The sequence below is a fragment of the Folsomia candida genome, unplaced genomic scaffold (genome assembly GCF_002217175.1).
Source record: "Folsomia candida strain VU population unplaced genomic scaffold, ASM221717v1 Fcan01_Sc022, whole genome shotgun sequence".
NCBI classification, from domain to species: domain Eukaryota; kingdom Metazoa; phylum Arthropoda; class Collembola; order Entomobryomorpha; family Isotomidae; genus Folsomia; species Folsomia candida.
In genome coordinates this window covers 329,151-356,261 of record NW_019091214.1, presented here as the reverse complement: position 1 = coordinate 356,261, position 27,111 = coordinate 329,151, and the positions used below count along the sequence as shown (strand labels likewise).

At 33.0% G+C, this 27,111-nt stretch overlaps 2 protein-coding genes and 1 long non-coding RNA gene across 6 annotated transcripts; all 3 read left to right on the top strand.

Moving 5' to 3' along the window:
• Positions 1–170: 170 nt before the first annotated feature.
• LOC110858819 (sodium-dependent nutrient amino acid transporter 1) lies at positions 171–25,440 on the top strand. The gene is made up of 17 exons (XM_022107706.2): positions 171–301; positions 3,944–4,098; positions 6,070–6,233; positions 7,608–7,791; positions 7,862–7,900; positions 8,335–8,492; positions 21,188–21,261; positions 21,347–21,351; positions 21,419–21,466; positions 21,544–21,594; positions 21,669–21,751; positions 23,073–23,176; positions 23,779–23,956; positions 24,452–24,514; positions 24,590–24,802; positions 24,880–24,980; positions 25,243–25,440. The coding sequence occupies exons 1-17, from the start codon at positions 230–232 to the stop codon at positions 25,375–25,377; spliced, it is 1,827 nt and encodes a 608-aa protein (XP_021963398.1). The 5' UTR covers positions 171–229; the 3' UTR covers positions 25,378–25,440.
• On the top strand, positions 11,138–15,298 carry LOC118438507 (protein ALP1-like). The gene is made up of 5 exons (XM_035858950.1): positions 11,138–12,657; positions 12,725–12,854; positions 12,924–13,203; positions 13,273–13,545; positions 13,618–15,298. The coding sequence occupies exons 1-5, from the start codon at positions 12,365–12,367 to the stop codon at positions 13,899–13,901; spliced, it is 1,260 nt and encodes a 419-aa protein (XP_035714843.1). The 5' UTR covers positions 11,138–12,364; the 3' UTR covers positions 13,902–15,298.
• LOC118438508 lies at positions 15,520–20,423 on the top strand. Of its 4 annotated transcripts, none has more exons than XR_004836873.1 (6): positions 15,520–18,015; positions 18,099–18,171; positions 18,251–18,523; positions 18,610–18,723; positions 18,789–18,984; positions 19,103–20,423. It is a non-coding gene; the product is annotated as an uncharacterized LOC118438508 (long non-coding RNA). The 4 variants fall into 4 exon arrangements; XR_004836872.1 differs by having other exon boundaries at positions 18,247–18,523; XR_004836874.1 differs by having other exon boundaries at positions 18,099–18,523; positions 18,796–18,984.
• Positions 25,441–27,111: the final 1,671 nt, after the last annotated feature.

Sequence of the window (27,111 nt, the reverse complement as noted above, 5' to 3'; positions counted from 1 at the left end):
ATCCCGTTTTTTATGCATGATCGCCTGCATCGCATTGTAATGACTGATTACGTGCCATATCGTAATTTTGAGTGACAGCACGTGTCATAATTGTTGATTATGTAGGTGGCATGCAGCAGAGATTAAATAATGTTGTGTAAGATAACGAGTCGTTAAGTTTTAAGGGGTACGGATTTTCCTGAATGTGATTCGAGAATTTAATGTTTAGTCGGACACGAATATTTGCGTCATGGAGAGTAAAAACGTGGTGTTTAGTGGTGGTGGTGGTGGGGGTTTAGATAATGAGGGATTTGTGGGGGAGGTACGTTTTTATGTTTTAACTTTACAATTCACGCAGTGCTTGGTAACATTGTAAAATCTGTAAATTTCGTAAACTTTTGCAAACCTTTACAAATATTTCTGAGGAAAATTAGGTTTCAATTTTTTGTAAACTTGCTCAGATCAACGGCGTCTTATTATTCTGTAAAAGTTTGTAAAATCATTTTACAAATTTTACAGAGTTTCCAAAATGACTTCGTGAATTGCCTGTGCATACTTTGTGAACATATATTTTGTGTAACTTATGGTAAAATTTGCTAATTTGTTATAACTTCGACACCACTATAAAAACTTTGGAAAAAGATTATGTCTAAAAATAAATTGTAGATGCTTTTCCTTGTCCAACACAATAGTTCGAGTCACGATTAAGAAATATGATTAAGAAATATTGTAAAGAATTATAATTCGGGGGCGGGGGGTAAAAGTTTAGGAATTTAGATAAATTTCGAAAATAAAAAATCGATCATAAATTTGTATGTACATAGGTTTTTGTAAATAAAACTGAAAAAGTTGTACGGTGGACAAACAAACATCTACGTGAATATTTTTAATAAATTTATAAGTTTTTCAAAGTTACTACGCAAGTTTAGTAAAATGTTGCGAAAATCCCATGCAATCAGGTTTAGAATTTTGTAACAAATTTGCATCGATCAATGACAATTTGTTTCACAAGGTTACCACAAAGCTAACAAATTTATAAAGTTCACGTAATAATATCTGTTCGCGATACAGTTATAGAACTTGATAATGTTGCTTGCTAAAAAATATTTAAGTAAAAATTTGATAATTTGTTAAATTTGCTGTTTGTTAGCTATTTATGATAATTAATTTTATACCTGAACTTAATTATAAGTCGAGGGCTGTTTTTCAAAAATTTTGGTGAAAATTTACTCCTAAATACTATTGACACAAGTTATTTTATGCTTGACCTCCAATTTTGCCAACTTTTACAAAGATTACGAACAAAAAGTACGTTTTGCACGAAAAACTAGTTTACAAAGAGACGCGTTCAAATTGAACGGTTCAATCAATCTGCGTGAGATTGCGATAGATTGTTAAATTTGTAAAATTTTTGATCCATTTATGAAAATCAGACAAGTTGTGACTTTGTATATTAATTTGCAGGTTAAATGATAACTTAAAAAGTAATGTTTAGTAAGAATTGTATTTTAAATTTAAAGTTTAATTTAAATTGTAATTTGGGGTCTAATTTTTTCTGAAATTTTATCCAAAATTTTCTTCTATTCAAGCGATTTATTATATTTTTCACCGAGGCCGTTTACTCAGATAGCACAGTGAAATTTCCTTGAATTTTTTCAACTACTCCCCAAATTTAGTCGGATTACAAAGGAAAAAGGCAGTTTTGTAGGGAAAAAGGACAATTTGCAAAGAGATGTGGTCAATCCACCTGTGTAGGATTTCGATAGATTGTTATTTAAAATTATAAAATTTTTGACCCATTTATGAAAATTTTAAAAATTTTGACTCCGCAAATGTATTACAGATCCCGTGATGAAATTTTTTGTAAACCTTACTACCCATTAATGAAAATTTTACAAATTTGGATTACTAAAATTAACTGATTCTTATGGGTCGTCGAGAGCATGAAATTTTTCAACAATATTTAACTTTAACTTGGGTTCTATTCTAACCAAAATTATGACAAGTTTTCTCCTTAAATTGGACGTATTTTATTTCTATGCATTCACGCAATTTAGTAGAATAAAGCAATAAAATTTCTTTAAATTTTGCCAATTCCTCTAGAAATTTACTCGAATTACAAAAGACGAGACGCGTTTCATCAATATCTCTGCAAGACTGCGATAGAGTGCTAATCTCGTAAAACGTCTAATCTATTAATGCAAATTTTGCAAATTTTGACTACTCAAATTAATTCCAGATCCAGTAGTTGATGATAAAGTAGATATTTCAGAAATATTGAATTTTAATTTGGATTTTGTATTAGCGAAAATTATGACAAGAGTTTACTTCTTTCAACAAATTTGACCTATTTTATTTCTGTTTTTACTCGTAAAATGTCCTTAAGTTTTGTTAAAACTTCCACAAACTTACTCGGATTACAAAAAAATTTAAATTTTTTAAAGAAAAAACGTTCACAAAGAAACGTTTTCCACCAATCTTTGTAAGATTAGGATAGATTGTTAAATTTCCATTTATGAAAATTTTACAACGTTTGACTACTCATATTAATTACAGATTTTGTGCTGTGGCATCCATTCATGAAATTTTTAACAATGTATAATTTTAACTTGTTAGCCTAAATTATGACACGAACTTGCTCCTTTTAATATACCTAATTGAGATATTTTATGGGTATCCTATTTTGCACGGTTTGGGAGGACATTTTTTAATGAGATATTTTATTTTTATTAGGATAATTTTTGTATAATGCAGTGAAATCTTCGTAAATTTTACTAATCCTTCTAAAAATTCACTCGGATTACAATGGAAAAAGTAAGTTTTATATGAAAAACAAGTTTCCAAAGGAATACATTCAATTAATCTGTCCAAGACTTTAAATTGTAAAATATCTAGGCCATTTATAAAAATTTCACAAAGTTTGACTATTTCAAGTTACATACAGATCACGTGGGCATAATAAGAAATTTATTATCCACAGACTTAATTTAATTCGGTGTTTTTGTCTTGAAATTTTAACCAAAGTTTTCAAAAATTAAGTTTTGTATGAAAAACGAGTTTGCAATTAGACACATTCACTCAATCTGTGTAGGATTACGATAAATTGTTCAACTTGTAAACTTTAAAACTTCCGACTTATTTAAGTATGAAAATTTTGACTACTCAAATTGATTACCATACCCCGGACAAATATTTTTTTATCCTACCCTACTCGTGTTGAGCTCAACATGAGTAGGGTAGGATAAAAAAATATTTTTCCGGGGTATGCTGATTACAGATCCAATGGTTGATTATGCAATTTTACTGCAATATTTAATTTTAATTTGGATTCTGCTTTAGAAAAAATTATGACATGAATTTGCTCCTTTTTGAAGTATTTTCTTTCTATTGAGGCAATTTACGTGAGTGTAAAAATTCCTTCGATTTGTGAAGTGGATTTGCAAGGTGACACCTTCGGTGTCATTTTCCGATACATTTGGGTATAAATTCTCTGTCGACAAGTTTTGTACGAACAGTAATGTCGGAATATACCTGCAGATCCTGTACATCCAGACCAAGACCAAGACCAAGACCAAGACCAATACATCTAGAAAATCAATATGATAATATGTACACCAGCTAAAAATTATCTTTCATCTTTAAACCCTACCAAAAACTAACATTAAAAATTAATTAATCGTCTTCTTCTACAGTATATTAATCTTTATTCCGCTGTTTCAACAACATGTTTGAAGAATACGGCTCACCAGTGGCCGCGGAAGGGTGCGGTCGGAAGAACAATGTCCCCGCGGCCACTGCGGCTAGCGAAAGATTTTTTGGTTACCAAGAACCACGCGAATCATTTTAAAAATGTGTATACATAGTCAATCGGAAGTTTTAAAGATATTTAAAAATCGCTTCAATAAAACAAAAAAAAAATACAGAGGCATACAAGAATCTGCACATGAATTATTTTTAATTTCAGGAACCCTCCTGTGAAAAAACGATCAATTCTACCCCAGCGGAAACCAACCCCACGGATGAAGAGGAGGATGCCCCCGACCGACAAACTTGGTCCTCGCCGTTGGAATTTTTACTCTCCTGTATCGCCATGTCGGTCGGGATTGGGAATTTTTACCGGTAAAATTTTACCAGAATTTTATACACTGTTAGAAATCTGGTATAGTCAGGCTAGTATTGGTTTCTCGGTATTAAAGTTGCTACCGCTTGGTATTAAAATTATACCAGTCCATAAAAATTTGCTACCGATACGGTAAAACTTTAATACCGAGCTACAGTCAATGGAACAAGTATTGGCAACACCCACACAAGCTAAATAAAATTGGCTATAACTTTGGCATGCATTATCAAATTAGCATGAAAATTTGTACGCATTTAGCAAATCTAATGTAGTTTTCGATTATAATCATGTTTTACTGATTAAAATTAGATTAACGGAGTTTTTCAATAATTTGATGGAAAATTTGCGAAATTAACCCACAAAAAGTATTGGCACCCTCTAACTTAAAAAATCATAGAGCAACGAAACGCCAATTTTACTGCGACAAAGTGCTTCTAGTATTGCGTGGCACCTCCCCTCGACCCAATAAGAGCAGAAATAGGTCGTGGAATTTATTCGACAAGTTCCTATATAACGATTTTTTATATGGCTGCCCACAGTTCTTTTAAACTTTTGACAAGCTCGTTTTTCGACTAGTGGTTTCCCATCGGTCTCTCTTTTCTTAACCCGGACAATCAGAATCACATCAGGAGACTGTGCAGCCAACGAAAGAATCTTAACCTTTTCGGTCTCCAAAAACTTGCATCGTTAATTTTGCTACATGTTTGGGGTCACTGCATTTTTGGAATATGAAATTTTTTCCTAGGCCAGGTTTTTGTTAAATGATTTCAAATTATCGTTAGGAATGATCGACAACACCTTCCTGGTCATGATTTCATCGATAGTGACCAGGTAACTACGCCGAGAACTGGTCATTTAACCCCAAACTATAATCGATCCTCCTATGTGTTAAACTGCCATAAGAACGTTTTAGTATTTCTGAGCCTTTTATTGCATCCGCTAGACTTGAACCAATTAATGAGCTCCGAATAAGTAAAATATGCCTATGTCGGACCAGTAGGCCCTTTTTCATTGATCGGAACTCTATTTAGGGTGATATTTAGCCCATTTCGATTTATTGAGGTGGTTCGCTTTGGGTACTCTCGCGTCGGTCGGGCTACTGGAGCCTGAAACCCCAAGGCATAATTTTTGATTGATCACCATATTGTATGATATGTTGACCCTACAGTTGATACTCCAATTTAACATGGATTTGGAAGCTGAAATCTTCCGCTCTCTAGTGGTTCGTTGCTTGAGTCATCCTTAGGTTTTGGGCGTAGATGACTTTTTTCTTCCGCATCATGGAAAAGTAGAAACTGAGATTGTCATTTTATATTTCTTTGCTACCTATTCAATAGTAAATATGGAAAAGTATGTTTTCTCTTTGATTTTTCGATAGTAAAGCTTTTTTTGTGAAAGAGACATGATTATTTCTCGCCGCGCCAAATACAGCTCATATGGTGTCGCCATTTTGGCTCCAGACAACACAACTGTAGACTTACAATGTAGCTAACCTCATATTTTGTCACCTAATTAACTTACCGTAACGAAATGTGGAAGATGGTTAAGAAAATTGTTTTGAGTAATTAATTTGGCCAAATGTTGCCAATACTTTTTGCAGGTTTGCATCTGATTCGTTGAGGTCAAAATCAGAATTGTGTTATGTTTACTAGATTTAAATCAGAAACATGATTATAATCGAACACTACATTGGATTTGCTAAATGCGTACAAATTTTCATGCTAATTTGATAATGCATGCCAAAGTTATAGCCAATTTTATTTAGCTTGTGTGGGTGTTGCCAATACTTGTTCCATTGACTGTATTACTATATGGTACCACTTTTCTTGGTAGTCAAATATGAATTGGTACTATTTTAATACTGTATTGGCAAGAGTGTAGTCATATAAGGTCGGGATCGAGAATAACTTTTACCGGTAAATTTTACCGCAATTTTTACCGGTAAATTTAACCACTTTCTCTTTTCGAAGTTTTCCCTATGTGGCCTACACAAATGGGGGAGGAGCCTTTCTGATTCCATACCTCATCGTGTTGTTCTTCATTGGGAAACCAATCTACTTTTTGGAACTCGCCCTCGGTCAGTTCTGCTCTTTCGGACAGGTCAAAGTTTGGGAAGCTGTGCCCATCATGAGAGGTAAAAAAACTGTGTTAACTTGCGCCATGGTTAAACTACAGCATTGGCGCAAGTTAGGCACACCTGCATCGTGTTGTTACTAATCCAGGAATCAGTTGCTTTCACGGTTAAAAATGTCAAACTCTGTGATTCCTTTATATTTGCACCAATATTATAGCTTAACTATGTGGCGCTGGTTACCTTTAATTAGCCCGGTACATTCATAAGAGCTAAAATCATAATGCGCAAACTATGCAAATCCTACAAAAATTGAAAAAATGGGTTCCCCACCTTTTGTAAGTCTTCGATTCCGTATTGTTATTTTATAAAAATTTGTATTTAGCAACGTGTTATAGATTCAAGTTGCGAGTCATCCTTAGCAGTGGAAATAATTTTTTAGTATTGTTTCGTATTTTCACTACCAAAAATACAAGTTTTGTTTTAAAAACATATTTTTCTGTTGTCAAATTTTTGCCAAAGGTTTATCGTTTTTGCAATAACTAATTTGCACATTGCAAAACTTTATTTGTAATAAATACCCATTCATAAATAGGTCTCATATCATAGAATATACCCATCTGCTCTCTTCTCTTACTGAAGCCAAAAATTGAAAATGCCACAACGGCGTTAAGTTCAAACTAATGAAGTAATTCACGTCCCAACCTTCCTTTGTGTACCCGTAACCACGTAAAATATCGAAGATAAACTTGCGAACCAGAAACGTGTCTTTCATCTGCTTAAGTTTGTAAGCAAAAATTGCTTTCGAGATGTTCGTCAAAAGTTCGGAAGTTTCTTAAGTTTATGTGGCTGCAGAGTTACGAAGACTGACGTGAATTGCCTCAATGTAATTTAAATTTATTTTGTTTTTCACATCTTATAGTAATTATTCATTACACAGCCCGTGCCAGTTTAGTAACCTCGATAACTTTAAATACCGAGGCAATTCACGCCACTCAGTCCTTGGTAACTTTGTAAAATCCTTAAAAAGTTACAAACTGTTACAAAATTTTACAAATATTTCGAAGGAAAAGTAGATTTCAAATTTTTGTATCCTTTCTCAGATCAAGAGCGTCTCTTTATTTTGTTGCAGTGTGTAAAATTAGTTTGCAAAAATTACAGATTTTACAAATTAAATACGAAGGAATTACTTCATTGTTTTTTTTCTTGATTTTTTTTTCGTAAGACTTTAATCTCACAAAACGTTATTTCGGTTATGAAATAATTAATAAGCGTGTTAGATCGCTGATCCCTCTTGAATTTGTTAAAAAATGGGAAAAATTTTCCACTATTTAAGGTACAAAAAAATGAATTAGGTATCAGTTAAAATTTATCATCAATTAATTATTATCACCAAAAAATTAATCATTAAATAATCACTCCTCAATTTAATTCCAGGGGTTGGATACGGCTCAACTTTGGCGTCCTTTTGTGTCGTCAGCTACTACGTGTCCGTCATGGCGTTGACGGTTTTCTATTTTTTCGCCTCCTTTCAAAAAAACCTTCCCTGGACGGTTTGCGATCCGGAGTGGAACGTCGACTGCGCCGATAATTCGACGTCCTATGCAGAAATTTATTTTGAGTAAGCAAGAATTTACATAAAATTTTAAGAATTTTACGAAATTAAAATAAATAACTCTGCTATTCAACAGAAAAACTGTGCTACAAATCCTACCCGATATTTCTTCCGGGTAATTTTGAAATTATTTCATATTTCTTTTAAATTGTTGTTTATATGGATGCTAGTAATGGAGGTTTCCCAGCGTATGCTCGCCGATTTTGGCAAAATTAAATAGTGTCAGTCGATAACAAATATAATTGGTATGAAATTTGCAAAAATAACGATCTCCCAATGGGCACGTTTGGCAGAGATGTTTGCATCCGAAGAGGAGAAACACAGCGTAAAGTTGACAAACTTTGCACTTTCCAAATTTACTGCACATTTTCTCCTCTTTGGATGCCAATATCTCTGTGAAGCGTGCCTATTGGGAGATTGTGTGTTTCGCAAATTTCATGTTAATTAAATTTGTAATTGATTGACACTAATTTTGCCAAAATCTTCGAGAAAACGTTGGGAGACCTTCATTGTTATGAGTATCTAAATTTGCATTGATTTTTTTTACAGAATTGGCACACCCACTTGGGAATTGACGTTGTGCTACTTATTTTCATGGCTGGCTGTTTTCTTTTCGATCATTAAAGGAGTCGCGTCCAGTGGAAAAGTAGCCTACTTTACTGCGATATATCCCTATATTGTGCTAATCGTGCTGCTAATTACGGGAGGTAAGGATACTTTGTAAAGTGTAATTCTTCAAAATTATTTATATTACAAAGTTTAACGAAACAATTTAAACGGCAACTTTTGAACATGCCCGATAAATCTGGAGTAGTATAATTTTTATTAGAAAGTATCTTGATCCTTTTGTAAGTTTACGGAGTTTAGCTACAAACATCGGAATGAAGTGAATTCTTCGTTATCGAAAAATTGTAAAAACGTGCATGAATTAACGGAATTTACTGAATGATTACTGATTTCACGTGTAAATTTTGAAAGATTACTTCTTTTACAAAGCTACGTGGAGCAGCTATACATGGATTTTTTCTTTAAAAGTGTCTTGATTTCTTTATGAGTTTGCGGAGTTTACTGCGTTACAAACATGGGAATGAAGTGAGATTGAGTGAGAGATTTTCTTTTTGGCATATGACATTTTCGTTTAATGTCAAACTAAGAGTCCGTAATTTAAAAGAAATTAAATTTGACTATTGTTTACTTGGTGAAACAGATTTGATTTTTCGAAAAATTGTAATAACGTTTTGGTAAAACTACGGAGTTTGCTGAATTACTAACTTTGAAGATTTATCAATTCACGTGTAAACTTTGTACAGTTATTTATTTCATAAAGTTTACAGGAATAATTTAAAGTTATGGCAGGAAATTTTTGAAAATTTACAATTGCAGGACTGCGTAAATTGATTGACCATTTATTTTAATAAATTACAGTTTAATTACTATTTTGTATGTCGACTTAAAACTTGGTAATTTAAACCAAATTAAACTTTACTCTCCTAAATAACTGATTACGGGAGGTAAGGATTCTTTGTAAAGTATGCAATTTTGCGAAATTATTTATTTTGCAGAGTGTAAAGAAACAAATTAAAGGGAAGTTTTTGAAAGTTCACGATATATGTGTCGGCAGGGGTTTGATTTTGGATTTGAAAATATATTATTTTTTTGTAAGTTTACGGACTTTAATGCGTTACAAACATCGGAGTGATTATTCGAAACTTTATTCTTTAGTTGATATTAATGGCACATTTCACGTTTAATGCCAAACTAGAAGTCCGTCATTTAAAAGTAATTAGATTTGAAAAGAAATAATCATTTATAATTACAAAGTTTAAATTTTGTCAGGAAATATTTGAAAATTGACGATAGATTGATATTCAGTTGAATTTTCTTTATAAATGTCTTGATTTTTTTGCAAGTTTGCCGTAGTTTATGGAGGTACAAACATCGGAGTGAAGTTTATTTGATTTGATGGTAATGTTTAATGTCAGCCTGAAAATCGGTAATTTAAATGAAACCCAAACTTCGCAAATATATTATTTTACACGAAATTTTGAAAATTTTTGAATTTTACAAAGTTTATTTAAAGGAGCAATGTAAAGTTATGTCAAGAAATTTTTGAAAATTTGCGATAGATTTGTAGCCTGATTTTCTCTTCATTATTTTGTTAACTTACGGAGTTTAGTGTGTTACACACATCACAGCATAGCGAATTATTCATTATTTGATGGTGATGTTAACAAAATTTACGTTTAATGTCGAACTAAACGTCCGTAATTTAAACAAGTCAACGCGGCATTAACAACATCTTGCGTGCTTAACAAAATTCCGAGTTCCAAACAAAATTTTGTGTTGTTTTCAAAATTCCTGATAAGTTAAATGCCATCCAAAAAACACGTTGTAATATTATGTGTAAGTATCTGTAATATTTGAAATTTGAATTTCGAATGCAACTTTTTTTTAAACTTTTGGCAAAATCTTATGGCAAAATTACTTTTGCAATTGACAAGACATGTTGATAACTATTAGGTATAACTAAACAATACGCTAACAACTTTCAATAAATACCGTAATTCCATCGTGAAAAGATAATATGGAAAATGCAATTATTTTGCAAACCTCAATATATCGGAAAATTGGGGTCGGAAATCAAGGCGGCGGCCAAATTCTAGTCCAAAATAATTTTTAAAATTATTTCGAGCCATATTAAAGCAAAGATTTAGTCAAAACTTGAATTTCTCACAATTAGCAAAAAATTCGCACATATTGGCTCAGATCTCGAAAACTGCTGGTGGGCCCCCCCAATTTTATTACAGAATTTTGATCTACTAAATATTACGTAAATTTTAAGCCTTCAAACTCGAAAATCGTTGGAAGCCGAAAAAAACACTATTTCATTGTATATATCTATCTTAATAATATGGAAAATGCAATTATTTTGCAAACCTCAATATATCGGAAAATTGGGGTCGGAAATCAAGGCGGCGGCCAAATTCTAGTCCAAAATAATTTTTAAAATTATTTCGAGCCATATTAAAGCAAAGATTTAGTCAAAACTTGAATTTCTCACAATTAGCAAAAAATTCGCACATATTGGCTCAGATCTCGAAAACTGCTGGTGGGCCCCCCCAATTTTATTACAGAATTTTGATCTACTAAATATTACGTAAATTTTAAGCCTTCAAACTCGAAAATCGTTGGAAGCCGAAAAAAACACTATTTCATTGTATATATCTATCTTAAAGAAATCAGATTTGACTACATAGTTAAATTTGTGATATAGATTTTCTGTTAAATCAGAAAAATTGTAAAAAGATTTATAAATTTATTAGGCATACAATTTGTAAAATTATGAATTTTACAAAGTTTACAGAAACAATTTAAAGGAAACTTTTTATAAAATTTAAGACAAATCTATGGCTTCGTTTTTCATTGAAAATGTCTTAATCGTTTAGTGAGTTTACTCCGTTACAAACATCGAAGCGAAGTAAATTCTTTTTTATTTGAGGGTAATGTTACATTATCCTCAAATAAAAAAGAATTTACTAATGAATTTGTAGAATTTGTACTAATGTTACATTTACGTTTAATGTCAAAGTAAAAGTCCGTAATACAGATTTAAAACTACTCTTCGAGAAATTGAATAACATTTGCGAATTTATGAAATTTACGAAATTTGGTAAGTTACAAACATCAAAGTCATAATAGATTGATTGTTATTTTAAATGTATACGATTGACACTAAACTAAATTTTTGATGTCGAAGCAAAACTCCGTACTTACAAAAATTTTTAGTGCGCCAATTGAATAAATCAGATGCAAATGCGTTTCGATAGTGTTTTCAAACTGATTAAAAAATATAGAGTGTATTGCGTTACACATTCTGAAATGAATTGCAACATTTTACGTTTATTTGTTTACTTTTAAAATGATTGATTTTTTCGAATGTAAAACTAAAACTCCGGAATTGAAAAGATATCAGATTTGACTAAATGACATAATTCGTAAAACAGATTTAACGTTTCCGTCGCTAAATTGCATCAATTTGTAAATTTATGAAATTGGCGAATTACAAACATCGATGAATTTATTATTTCTTTACGTGTATGCGATTGACACCAAATTAAATTTTTGACGTCTAAAGGCCCGGCCACACGGAAAAAAAATTATGACTTTCATGAGTAAAATTGTACGTACAACAATTTGACTCAACAAAAAGAATTAATCGAGCCACACGGAAATGTTTGCTCAAAATATGTCGCGAGTAAAATTATTGCATGAAACGGGAAACGCCGTGTGAACGGTGAAGCGAGTAAATTTTTACTCGCAAGTAAACTTTTTTTTACTTTGAACATGTTCAAAGTAAAATAAAATTCTTGCATGAAAAATCTCAAAATCCCTATCCTTTTAACGCATTTAAATGTATCACGAGTTGTCTCAAAACTGAAAGTTGGTTTATTTCAAAAATTCGTCCCAACGATTAATTTGGTCTTGATTAAATAAAGCAAGGTAATAAAACACTTAGTTTTAAATATAAATGCTATTATTTTGTCATTAATGTAGCGCTACATTATTTTGATAGCTTCAAATGGACGATAAGGAGATTGTTGCTCTCATCCTATTGAGACGTCGACTTATTAGGCAAAGGTCAAAGAGAAAATGTTGGATTCATCCACTAAATTTGTTGCGGCCAACACTGGGCGAGCATTTAAAACTTGAAATGATGTACACTAATTATCCCGATAAATTCTTTGAGTACGCGCGGATGACTCCTATCCAATTCGATAAGGTACTTGGCATGGTGACATTGGATATAACATTGCAAGATACAAATTATCGTCTTTCAATACCTCCTCGTCAGCGGCTATTTATTGGCCTCAGGTAATAATAATTAAAAAGTTTGCGCAAACTTGAGTTAAATCAGATACTTATTGATTTAATTTATTAGGTATTTAGTGAGTGGGGATTCAATCAAAACTATTGCAACCAGCTTTAGCGTTGGAAGGTCAACTGTGCAAAATATTATAAAGTCCGTTAACCAAGCTTTATGGAAAAACTTGCAACCGGTTTATCTTAAAGTATGTTGATGTACATTTTATTGTAGCGCTACAATATATATATATATTGATTAGTAATTTTTATAATAGGTGCCAGATAAAGAAAAGTGGATGGACATTGTGAAGGGATTCGATGAAAAGTGGAATTTTCCTAATTGTTTAGGAGCTATTGATGGAAAACATGTCATGATTCGAGCTCCACCAAACTCAGGGTCACTCTTCTTCAATTACAAAAGTTTTTTCAGCGTAGTATTGCTTGCTACATGTGATGCTGACTATCGTTTTACGACCGTCGACATTGGGGGATATGGAAGACAAAGCGATGGGGGAATATTTAGCTCTTCCGCTTTAGGACGGGCTCTGGACGAAGGTATGTAAAAAATTATTGTATACAAGAAACATTTTTGTAAATAAATATTGTAGCGCTACAATTTTATAGACCGACTTCAAATACCAAATCCCTTGCCACTACCTGGATCAAATATAGTGCAGCCTTGCACCTTTGTTGGTGATGACGCCTTCGCACTATCGGATAAAATGATGAAGCCATACGATCAAAGAGGTCTGGACAAGAAGAAGCGGATTTTCAACTACAGATTATCGAGAGCAAGGAGAATAATTGAAAATGTATTCGGAATAATAGCCAGCAGATTTAATATTTACCGACGATCAATTATTAGTGATCCTGAGAATGTCGTCAATGCTATCAAAGGTAAAATACTAAATTGTAGCGCTACAATAAAACAATATGTAGGAATACCATGTATCTTGGTTATTTTTACAGCAACTGTCGTTCTACATAATTTTCTAAGGACAGAAGAGTTACTAATGCGACCTGAAACTAGAAAATACTGCCCACCTGGATACTTTGACATTGATGATGATAAAAATGTAGAATGGCGTTTACAAGGTGGCGGCTCTGGATTAGCAGACTTCAGGAAGAATAATAGGAATAACTATACAAATAATGCAAGAATAATGCGGGATAATTTATGTAATTACTTTATGGGTAATGGTAGTGTTGAATGGCAAGAAGAGAGAGCCTTTTTTAATGTAGCTGCAGTGTAGCGCTACACAAATAAAATAATTTTACAAACAATATTCTATAAAATATGTGACTTTATTTGCACCAAGTATATTCATTATTTAGTTCTAATTTTGGTGATGGGGATTTGGATAGAGGGAGATGTGAATAGCATTCTGAATTTGTAATTTGACATAGCTTGACATCATAGGAGTCATATTCCGCAATTGATTAGCAATAGATAGCCCAAAATGATAATGCTCATCCTGGTTTTCCTTAGGTCGTTTTGGAAAATCCACCAACTCTTTGTCAACTTCCGATTCTTCCGTCTTCCTTTTTCTGTAGCCTGTCGAAGTATAATCAGCTTTTGGTTTCTAGGATATAATATATAATCATTAACCCGTTAAATTAAAATTTATGATTGTATATCGATTTGCATTTACCTTTATCATCAGAGCGCTCTGATTTGATGACGGGTCGACTGCTTGCAGGAGTCGAAGAATTAGTATTAGCATCCAATTCTTCTTCAAAGTTACTTGATGACTCTTCTTCTTCATGATCTTCAACTAAATTTCCACTGGTTCTATAAATTTGAAAAGCAATTTAGCTGTGAATACATGTATAATAATAATAAAATAACTTGTGTTATAAAATAATTTGTACATGGCGGTTGATGGGATGTCTCCAAGAAATAACAAGTAGAAAGTGACCACTTTGGACAATTTTCTTTCGTTTTTTTCCCGTTTTCCCAATTAACGATCGCTTCTTTCGAGTGTATTCATTTCGAAGAGCTGTCCATCGATTTTTACACCATGAAACTATAATGATAAAATACTTCCAATGTATATTTAGGATATTTATTAATAAATAAATAATAGGGTAGCGCTACCCTTGGCCTACCTGATTGTTTAACCTCGGATGCGATAAGGGTCCACAGCTGTGGTTTTAAATCACGAGATTTATAATCTTTATCCATATGATTCCAAATAGCTGGATTTCTTTTTACAGCAGCAATTAATGTCTCATCCTTATCGTCTTCTGTAAAACTCTCATTAATGTCCGTAAAACTCTCTGTAGTATCAGTAAAACTCTCAGTAGTATCAGTAGTATTACTGATGTCTGTATCAGTATCCACATGCTTAGAGTTGCCGGTGAGATGAGTTCATCTCATCCCATCTCATGTGAAGATGAGTTTGAGATGAGATGAGATGGCCGCTAAATGAGATGAGAACTCACATGAGACGGGTAAAGTGAGATGAGATGAGATGAGCTCATGAGATATGAGATGAGTTAAGTGAGACGAGATCAGCTCATTAATAAATATTAATCAGCATTCAATTTGCGAACTTTTGGGGTGTAACCTAGACAAAACTCATTGTGGTCAACTGTGAGGGTGTACCCAAGTCAAAATACAATTTTGACTTTGGGGGACTTTGGGGAACTTTGGGGGTGTAACCAACTAAAAATTCATTTTTGGAAACATTGGGGGTGTAACCAAATAAAAATTAATTTTAGGAAATTTGGGGGTGTAACCAAATAAAAATTAATTTTTGGGAACTTTGGGGGTGTAACCAAATCAAAATTAATTTTTGGGAACTTTGGGGGTGTAACCAAATCAAAATTAATTTTTGGGAACTTTGGGGGTGCAACCAAGTAAAAATTCATTTTTGGAAACTATCGAGGTTTATGTAAGTCAGAATTATTTTTGGGAAATTGTGGGGTGTATGTAACTAGGTTAAAAGTTAACCATAGAAACTTTGGGGTGTATTTTGTGACCAAATTAAAATTCATATTATAATATCGAAATTTCGATATTAGAATTTCGAAAATTCGATATTGAAATATCGAGATTATATGCCCTTGTCACTACATCATTATTTTTCTATAGGAATTTTAGGCAAAATATTGCGTACGAAGCGCTGAATGAGCCATCTCATCTCATCTCATCTGAGCATGAGATGAGATGAGATGAGACGAGCCAGGGTTTTGACGAACTCATTTAGTTCTCAACTCATCTCACCAGGTAATGAGATGGGGTGAGATGAGCTCTGTCTCACTTCATCTCATCTCACCGGCAACCCTACACATGCTTATCCATTGTATTTTTTGCAATAAAAAAAAGAAGGACGAGAAAAAGTCCAACCGCCGGGTTTTAAACTTGCCACCAATAAAATCAATGGCAAATACAAATGCGTTAAAAGGATATTAAATGTTCAAAGTACAGTTTTTTGTTGCATGAAGGTTTTGCGAGTAAAATTTTACTCACAGAAGCTTGGTGTGAACACTAGGCACACATACTTTCATGCGTAAAAAACATTTGAACATTTTCCGATGCAAATTGTTTCACACCACTTTTCTTTGGTGTGAACGGTGTTTGCAACAAATTTTACTCATGAAAACATGAATTTTTCTCCGTGTGGCCGGGCCTTAACAATGGAGGTCTCCCAACGAATGGTCACAGATATGGACTTTTGTCAAACGACACCAAATTTAATTAGCATGCAATTTACAAATGGCACTATCTCCCAATGCCAAATTTGTGGAGATATTTGCATTTGAAGAGAAGAAAAACGCGGAGTAAATTTGGAAAGTATAAAATTTGTCAACTTTTTGGGCACGTTTTATCCTATTTTTTTTGCAGATATCTGTCAAACCTGAACATTGGGAGATCGTATCATTGACGTCACATCATGTCATTTGATCACAATATATCCTCAAAATTATCGAAACAAAACTTTCAAATTTTGATTTTGACCACACCCCCTGGCAGTAGGTGTGCCGATAATTTCCCAAAATTAGTCAGAGTTGTTTAGAGTTTGATTAGACCTTTCGAATGACATCCCACTTGATGGGGTAATGCGAGAAAATAATTACTGACCTGTGATCACACCCCCTGAGGGCGTGGTTATCAATGAAAGTTGCATTACTTATGCTCCTCCCCTTGGAACTTCATATCTCGATTCCCGAAGGCAGAATTCGATAAAATGAAATGAGTCGAGAGCTATAGGTTTTTGGCAAACAATTACAGCAATCCGGAGCAGAGGTCGACGCCGACAAATTTTCGGCGGCGGCGGCGCCAGTTTTTGGTGATTTTTCGGCGGCGTCGGCGGCGCGGCGCGGCGTCGCAATGTTAAAGGAATAGGAAATCAAATTTTTCGGCGGCGGCGGCGCGTAAAATGCGTTGGCGTATGGCGGCGTGAGATCGGCGTCGACCTCTGTTCCGGAGTCCGGATTCCGGACCAGTGCGCTTTGTGGTATTTGCGTTTAATGTCAAACTCAAAGTCCGTAATTTAAAATAAATTAGATTTGACTTTGTTGTATAATTGATAAAATAGATTTGGGGTGAACTTCCTATAAATTTTCATAAGGTTTGTGAATTAACAGAGTTTGCTGAGTCTTTTATGAAGTTTCCAGGACCCAGATTCACTAAGAAATATTCTTGGTCTGTAGACAGTCTATAGACAAAATCCAATTCACTAACTCGGTTTAAACCTGTCTTAAGACAAAATCTAGAAAAATTTGAGCCCAAGACAAAATTTAGACCGAGTTAGTGAATAGGTAGATTCATTAGCAAAAAGTTAGACCAAAGCTAGCTCAAAGTTAGAGCAAATCTCAAACCTACTCCGGAGGTGTCTAACTTTAAGATTTGAGCTTAGTTTCTGTGCGACTGCGAGAGGAATAACACGTTATTTTTTGTTGTTTTTGTGGAAATAAAATATTTAATTAAATAGTAATTTTAATTTTTGAGTAAATGCCAGATAATTTCCCCGTCTCCTAGTCCTTTGCCAGAGCCTTAACAGCCAGTGCAGTGACCGCATGGCCGTCCCCCTTCGATTCTTGGAGGAAGAAAGACTGAAGATATTCGGCAGAGGAAGAAACTGGAACAATGTGACTTCGAAGTTGGTAAACATTTTGGACTACTCTTGTGGGGAGCGGAAGCTATTTGTGAGATTTTTAAGCCTTTAGAAGGGCAAAGGTCATCCTCGATTCCCTTCGAAACCTTCCTTAACACGAAAGTCAAGTTTCGAAGAGGGGACACAAAGTTGATGCGAGAACAAGTCGCAGATGTACAAGAACAAGTAGCAGTTATTAAAAAAATTGAGCACATTCTGTCAGATATGCGGGATATTTCTCGCAAGAAAGTGGAACTTACACAAGGTGAATGAATAACTCATCTCTACGGGAGTAATGTGTTTAATTTTGTAACGAATTTATTTATTGACTTGTTGTTCTATTTATAGCAAAATACAAACAGATAGGAAGTCAGCACGTGAATGCATTGGATTAAGCCAGCGCCGTGAGGCCAGCGTCAATGTAATGAAGATAATGTAGATTTTAACAAACAAATATTTACATAAATAGTCATTTTAATAGTTACATACATGTCAGATAGTTCATCCCTGTCCTAGTTTTTTGACAGAGCCATAATAGCAGTGCGATGACCACATGATCGTGCATAATACGTATAAAATGTGTGATGGAACAGGTATTGACTTTAAATCGGTGAATTTCGGTATGCGAACATAAATACCACATTCTAAAAATTGAAAAGTCGTCAACAATTATAATCAATATATATTTGAATTTGCATGCTAAGTTGCCGGGAAGCAATGACGATAGGAATCATACCAGCGTTGGAGAATATCTTGCAAGCAAGGAATTTGGCGTAAGTTGTTTCTTGAATGGGTAAAAAATTGAAACATGTGCTGGCAGAATTACCTGCGCTGACATCAAGTAACATTTATCTGTTAGGAGATTCCGAACCTTTGGAGCCTTGACCCCTTATGCAGATTATAGGCTGAGGAAGATTATAAATTGAGATTTAACAACTTCTAGAAACGAGTAATGTTATGCACGGCACCATCGGTACTTGAAAAATCTGATTCCGTTTAATGTCCAAGTATATAGATTGACCCATAATTAAAGAACAGTTTGTAGGTCCAGTGAGACGAATTATAAGTAGGAGAGGAATCAAATCGTGTTACCAAGAATGAAAAAATTGCAGATTGATTGCAGCGAGTGTTATTATGCTTCACAACTCACTTATTGAAAAGGGTATCCCGCTTGCAGATGACGACGAACCATTACGGGACGAGGTCATTAACATTTACTACAATCAAATTTAAGGTAAATATTTTAGCCACTGCTAGTAAATGTAACAAATTAATGACATTTTTTTCTCAAGTATATTAGAATGCAAAATTCGTTCATGGAAGAGACTAACAAATGGTATTTTGCTTTTCAGCCTCAAGTCTGAATGGACGAAGTAGCGCTGGCCTTACACAAGACGCTGGCTCATTTGGAATAAACATCACACATTACTTGCAGGAATTGTAATACCGGATCGCACAGACGACCCCATTCTAATCTCACTCCTCAGCAACGCAATAATACTCATTGATCCGCCTAAAATGAAGAAATTTAAGCAAGATGAACTCATATACACAGGCGTGATTGGTGTTTAATTTAATGGCGGCTCTATCTGTTTATTTGTCATTCTGTTGCAGCCAAATATAAATTACGACAAATACGACAGTAAAGACATTTTCGATTCTCCCGGCGTCGTTAGACCAGCGCCATAAGGCCAGAGTCGATGTAGAGAAGATTGTGGATAGTGTAGATTTTAAATATTTTAAATATGCGTTAAATCTATCATAAATAGTTGGACAAATGTTTATTCTAATTTGCAAAATTAAAAGACAGAACTCAAAAATCCATGTTCTGTCAATTTTAATTTTTTTTATTTTAATCAGCCCAAGAAATGTCGTCGTACTTAAATAACAAGTGGTGGTAAGGAAAGGAGAACAAGGGACCTTACATGCTTTTAAAATGTCAACAAAAACAAATATTCTACCGAGTGTTGTTGTGAGAGAAAGTGAGATGGTCGGTGGTGGATAAATTATATATCCCACGCAGGCTGGGCAGACTTTAGTCTCTCCCGCCTTTTGAAATCGTTCTTAAACCCGTCTTAAGCTTAAGACCATCAAACACCGATTTGAAAAAGTGCTGAATTGGGGGTAAAACCGATCTTAAGATCGGTCTTAGACCGTCTTAAGCTTAAGCCGAAATTTCGGTCTAAGTTACTGAATCTGGGTCCAGGAGCAATTTAAAGTTATGTCGGGAAATTTTTGAAATTGACAATAGCTTTGTACCTTGATTTCCTTTAAACATGTCTTCATTCCTTTGTAAATTTACCGAGTTTACTGCGTTGCAAACATTCGAGTGAACTGAATTCTTTATTTTATTGAAACGTTACATTTTTTGCGTTAAGTTGATACAAAATTGAATTTGGTATGTGAAACTAAAAGTCCGTAATTTAAAAGAAATCATATCTCACTGGTTTTAATTAGTAAGATAGGTCAGCTCGTTCCTTATCACAATCTTCGTAAAATTGTATAAAAAACTTGTGTGGATTTACTGAAGATAAGTTTAAAACTTGTTCTAAATGAGTATGCTCTAGGATTTGGACCAAACTGGTATCAATCGATCACAAATTTAATTAGTGTGAAATTTGCAAATGGCACTATCTGCCAATGCGCATGTTTGGCAGAGGTATTTTTGCATCCGAAGAGGAGAAAACGAGCAGTAAATTTTGGAAAGTGTAAAATTTGTCAACTTTGGGGCGCGTCTTATCCTTTTTTTGCAAAAATATATCCGCCAACCTAGCGCATTGGCAGATAATGCCATTTGCAAATTTAATACTGATTAAATTTGTGATTAAATGATACTAGTTTGGTCAAAACCTGTGAGCATACGGTGGGAGAATTGTTAGTAAAACTAAAAAAAATTGGCATGACAATGGGATAGTTGTACGTTTGGCTAGTATTTACAAATTTGTGCACAATATATTTACGAAGTTTATTGCATTACAAATTCTGAAGTGAATTGCAATATTTAGATTTACTTTTAAAATTGATTATTTTTCCGTCAGATTAAAACTCCGAAATAAAAAAAAACAAATTTTACTATCTACTCTAATTTAATAGGTTATATTATGCCAAATGAGTTACAAAATTGTTTGATTTTGATTTTTCGGTTTATTTGCGAGTGGTTAGTTTTTCATTACCACAAAACTACTTAAATATATTGCCCGTTATTACCAGTGCCGGTAGAGTCACATATCTATACTCCGGCCCGTAATGATTTTGTTACCAGTTTCCTAAGAGTGTATGAAATTGATTTTAAAAAATCTCAATTTTCTGTGCAATCTGTATAAACTTGCGTAAATGTTTATAACTTAATCTTAGCGACTTTAATCCTGAGTTACATGCAAATACTCGTAACTTATTTTGTAAAGCATAATATGGACTAATTAAAATTAATTTTGCAGCCACCAAAGAAGGAGCGTCTGATGGCATGTGGTACTTTATAAAGCCACAATGGGACAAAATCCTTGAAGCGAAGGTGCTAATTAATAAATTTGCTGGCATAGAAATTTAAAATGTAAATTGGCATGGATACTAATTTATTTTTATTTTATTTTTTAAAGGTGTGGTACGTAACCGGGTGGTAAAGTTTTCTTGGAAATTTTGTTTTTAATTTGAACCTATATCGAAAAAAGGTATTCTGCCGTGTCGCAGTGCTTTTTCAGCCTTTCGACTGGATTTGGGTGATTAATTGATTTAATTGGTGAATTAATTAATTAATCGATGGTTAATTAAGGATTTCCATAAATGTATAAATTAGGCCGATTATAATGTACGCGTCGTATAACCCGTTTCGGCACAACGTGTACAGGTAGGTAACCAAGACAACGTAAGAAAATGTAATAAAAACGGAAATTTAATGAAAATGAAACTTTCTTGGCGCAGGGATGCCATGATTGTGTCATTAATCGATACAGGAACTTCTCTGTTGGCTGGATTCACGGTTTTTTCCATTCTCGGAAATTTAGGTAATTACATATGCGCAATTAAAAAATAAAATATATACAATTAGGAAGGTTTTTTTTATAAAAAGGTCGCATTTTGGAAACTATATTTTCACCTTCAATTTCACTTCTCACTTTTGCAATCACAGTATCTGAAATATGTTTTTAAGAGTTTAAAATATTGAACAAATTTAACATACGTCTTTATAGTTATTCAAAATTCAGAAATTTACAAACTTCACGCGAGATTCATAGCGTAGTAGACCCCACAGAGTTGAAAGTTTAGGTAAATCTTCAACTCTATATACATACACCCGAAAAATCATTAATTTCGTTTAAGATAATGCAGTGAAAATATTTGCTTTACAAGAAATTAGATACATATATTATTTATAAACTTGATACCGAAAATCTTAAAAGCGGAGGAAAATTATAAAAATTTATGTTTCCGAAAATTGTAAGGAAAATTGCTCGGGAAGTATATGCAAGTACCTCTTAAAGTTAATACAATGTCAGGAGAATTTTAAAATTTTCTCGTGTTAAAGAAACTCAAATTATGAAATTAATTTAGATATTGTGCACAAATATCTTAATATCATTTTACATAATTAATTGAAAACTTGTCCAGCAATATCTAATTGCAATTTTTGCGAATTTAGTTATTTAAAAAATTGATTTTGGCATCAAAGTCACGAAAATTTTAAAACTTTTTTGCAAAAATATAAATTTTTGTATTTAATTTTCTTTGAGCAGAGAAATTATGGTTAGCTATGAGAAAAAAGAAGATGCAAGCTGTGCAATTTTTTTACTTTGTGAAAAATTCCAAAATTGCCACAAATCTGAACGCAATGACCATTGGAAAATTTTGTACAAATTCGGTTGCAGAATCACTGCAGTTTTTGAATCTGTGCAACCCACACTTTGTAAACTTTGTAATATTTAATTCCACCAGACTAAAGGTGTCTTTAAAATTCTGTTGTTTGAATTATTTATCCATAAAATTCGTTTTGGTATTAAACTCATGAAAAAGTTGTAAACAATTATTGAAAATTTGACGCAATAATAATTTCAAGATTTGCATAAATACGCTTCGAAGTTTTGTAGAATTGGTTTTAAAATCTTTTAAAACACATTTTCTAACGTTGGTAAACCATGAATTCTTATCTAGGGATTCCATCTTAGCTGATTTTTGTTGAAACATTTTACTATTTTTTCGTAAAACTGATTTCGGCATCAAACACAAAAGGGGCAAAAAATTATTGCAAATGCGAAACAAAAATTTTTTCGAAAGACGATTTAAAGGTAACAATTACACACAATTTGATTAATTTCTTAAAAATGACAGCCCATGAAACCGGCGCAAAGATTGAAAATGTGGCAAAAAGCGGTCCCGGTCTGGTATTCGTTTCATATGCGGACGCGATCGGAAAGTTCGACCAAGTTCCACAGGTTTGTCGTGAAGATTTATCTTCACTTTTTGTCTGGATTTATATTCTTTGTAACTTTGTAAAGTTCGCAAATTTTGCTAAATGATTTTACATACTTTTACAAAATAAAAGAACGGCCGTGATCTGAGAAAGTTTGAAAAAATTTGTGATCCATTTTTATCCTGATTTTTTTTGTACTTTTCAGAATTTTTCTAAATTCCTAAATTGTTAACCTTAGGAAAGTTAAAGAAATTCCTTAGAAAAATTTATATCTCTCCAAACCGGTGTCAAAGGAATCTAAATTATCATTAGCGATCCAAATTTATCGAAAGAGAATAAAATGGTGTCGAAGTTGTGAGAAATTGGTAGATTTTACTATAAGTGTCATAAACATTCACGCAGTTATTCGTAATTTTGTAAAATCTGCAAATTTGTTAAATAATTTTACAAACTTCCACAACTAAAAAAACGCCCTTGATCTGAAAGTTTACAAAAACTTGTGAGCTAATTTTTTCTCAGAAATATTTGTAAAATTTTTAAAAACTGTAAGTTTACGAATTTTACAAACGCTCTAGCACGCAGCCCTACGTGAATTACCTAATTAAGAATTTATACTTTTTCCAGCTATTTTCGACCCTTTTCTTCCTAATGCTGTTCAGTCTTGGAGTTGGATCCGCCGTGTCGTGGCAAATGGCTGTGATTACCGTGATTTGTGACCAATTTCCAAAATTGAAGAAATTACATGTTACCATGGCAACGTGCGGGGCGTGCTTTTTGCTCGGACTCATTTATGTGACACCGGGTAAGGATTTTAATTCAAAGCATCTAATTTCTATCATTTTTGCTAATTTAAAAGGTCTGTGAGGCAATTCAATACTTTGTAACTTTGGTAAAATCCGTAAACTTTTCCAAATTTTTCAAATATTTCGAAGGAAAACTAGTTTACAAGTTTTTGTAAACTTGCCAAGATGAAGGGCGTCTTCTTAATATCGGAAAATTGTTACTTTACAAAACTTACATATTTTACAAAGTTACTAAGGACTAGGTTTATATTAAATTTTGTAAATTTCGAAAATTTCGTTTATAACGTTTATTTCGAATTATGAAAAATTCAAGGCTTAAAAATACGTAATTTATTGCAAAAACTGTTGTAACTTGAAAATTTATATTTTTTCCAAAATATGTATGGTGTTCATGCCAGAATTTAAATTTGATTGTGCCACAATCCTAATATATATCTACTATTAGATGTACAAGTGGTCTGGTATAATTTTCTTAAATTTTGTTTTAAATCTAGGTGGCCAACAAGTATTAACTTTGGTGGATAACTTTTCCGGAAATTTTGTAATCTACATTTTAGGTTTTATTGATATTGTTGAAATTTATAAAATTTTGAAATTTTGTTTCCCTAACGAGATTCTTAATTTATATACAGCGACGCTCGAAGTGATGGCGATAAGTTGGGTTTACGGGTTGTCTAATATCGTGACGGATTTCGAATTCATGTTGGGACAAAAGATTGGAATTTATTGGAAATTTTGTTGGGGATTTTTTGTTCCCGTATTTTTATTTTTGATACTAATTTATTCTTTGGTTACTATGGAAACGGTGGAATATAATGGCGTCCCCTTACCGGGAAGAGCGATTGGTAAGAAATTTGAAATTCTTTAGTTTTCTATGAAAACGAAAATTTTAGCAAAACATGATATTTTGTTATGTATCTAGCTGCTGGATGGGTCTTGGCGTCATGCTGTCTCATTTTCGTCCCAATCTTTGCATTTATCGAGATCTTCAAAAACTCGAATGAAAAATTGACGCTTCTGGAGGTAAAAACTTTTGTAAAGGTTGCATTTTAAAAAAAATTCAGTCATTAGCGATTTTGTAAAATATTTTTTTTAACTTTTACAAAAAACGAGACGCCTATAATCTGAGCAACTTTACAAAAATTTAAGCCAATTTTCCTTTGAAATATTTGTAAAATTTTGTAAAACTTTGTTAATTTACATAATTTACGGATTTTATAACGTTACCAAGCGCTGCTTGAACTGGCTCTATGTACAAAAAATTAATTCACCTTGTTTTCCATAGAAAGTCAAATCTTCTCTGACCGCGTCGTCCCTCTGGGGTCCAAAATCTCCCAAGGAACGGGCCCTTTGGGAAAATTACGTTATTGAAAATAAATCTAAAAGTAAAAAGGGTTCTTGTTTTAAAAGAAAGAAATAATTTTTTGTTGCTAATAATGTCAAGAATTCTCGATTTTGTAAATAATAAATAAATAAAAATTGTACCAACAAACCTCACCCTTTGTAAAATTGAGCATAACTAACTGGACAGGGTTTGCGAAATTTGCATAATTTCGCAAAAAATTCTTTTGTCCGGACATTTACCAAAAATGGATACTTTTTACCTTTGCAGGGTTATTATTCACCAAGCCTAGTTTTCCTATCTAAGTTTTCCTTAAAGATCCAAGTTTATCCAAAGAGTAAACAATGGTGTCGAAATTAACCGATTTTACAAAGTTACCAAGAATAAATCTCTACAAGAAGGACTATGTACGTTTATATTAAATTTTGTAAATTTCGAAAATCTTGTGTACAATGGCTACTTCGCTTGAGCAAAAGTCATCAAATTATGAAAAATTGTAGTCTTAAAAATGTATAATTTCTTAAGTTAAAACAATTAAACAACTTAAAACAATCTTCACAAACTCAAGCATAAACGGACAGGTTTTGCGAATTTCTCATAATTTAGCAAACAATTTATTTCTCCAAAATTTACCCAAAATGGATATGTTTTTACTTCCCAGGGTTATTATTCACTAATCCAGGTTTTCGAAGTTTTCAATAATTTACGTGGTTTCAAAATTGAAGCAAACTATAATTTATACACTAAAAACGGACAAAATGTAAAGTGTAAATAAATTTCGTGAATTTTTTAATTATTCGAGTTTTGTTTCGTTTAAACGTCGAAGTCAAAATTTAATTAAAAATAGTCATGACCAAACAGAAGTTCAGATATTGTTTCCAGATGTCACAAACGAATATGTAGATGATTAAATTTCTACCCGTGCATGACAGGTACAATTTTACATTGTGTCAAATTTCACTTTAGCCTAAAGTAACGGTGCTGTGCATTTTTACACCCATAAACTCTCCTTCAAATTTTTCTTTTCCATTTTGTAACAAATCGTCACAAACATGGTTAAGAATAAACCGTTATAAAACCACACAAAGAGGTAGCTTCAGTCTCGGAAATTTCTAAAATTGATTCAACTTCACGAATTTTAAAAATTATTCAACGTTAAAAGTTTGTCACGTGGTTCTACATTTTTCGCCGTGCAAATGAATTAATCTGTATTTAACGATTTCTCAATGACAGAAAATTTAACATAATTAGTAACAAACGTTTTCGCTAGTAACGTTTCAATTTAGATTTATTTGAAAAAGTACTTTAAACAACAGAAAATACAGCGAATAAAAGAATCTATTCATAATTATGCTACATATTTATTGAAACAAGATGCATTGGACGTTAAGATCTTTAATTATATTCAAAGATGGTCAAAATACTTTATGAAGATACAGTATTTTGATTTCTGTTCTTCCAAGGGCTTGGATTTCTGGGACTGTTACACCCACAAAAAGACGACAATTCACATGAAGAATACAGCAGTCGGTCGAAAATACAGGTTTTATTAAAGCGGTAACATGTTACCGCTGTCAGGAGCTGTCAAATTTACGATTTAAAAAGAAAAGTATATGACAGCTATAAAATGTTAATTTCTTCATAAACCCTGTATTTCCGACTGACTGTAGTATTCTTCATGGGAATTGTCATCTTTTTGTGGGTGTAACAATCCCGGAAATCCAAGCCCTTGGAAAAACGAAAATCAAAATACTGTTTATTCACAAAGTATTTTGACCATCCCTGCTTGTTATGATTTAAGTACTAAAAATA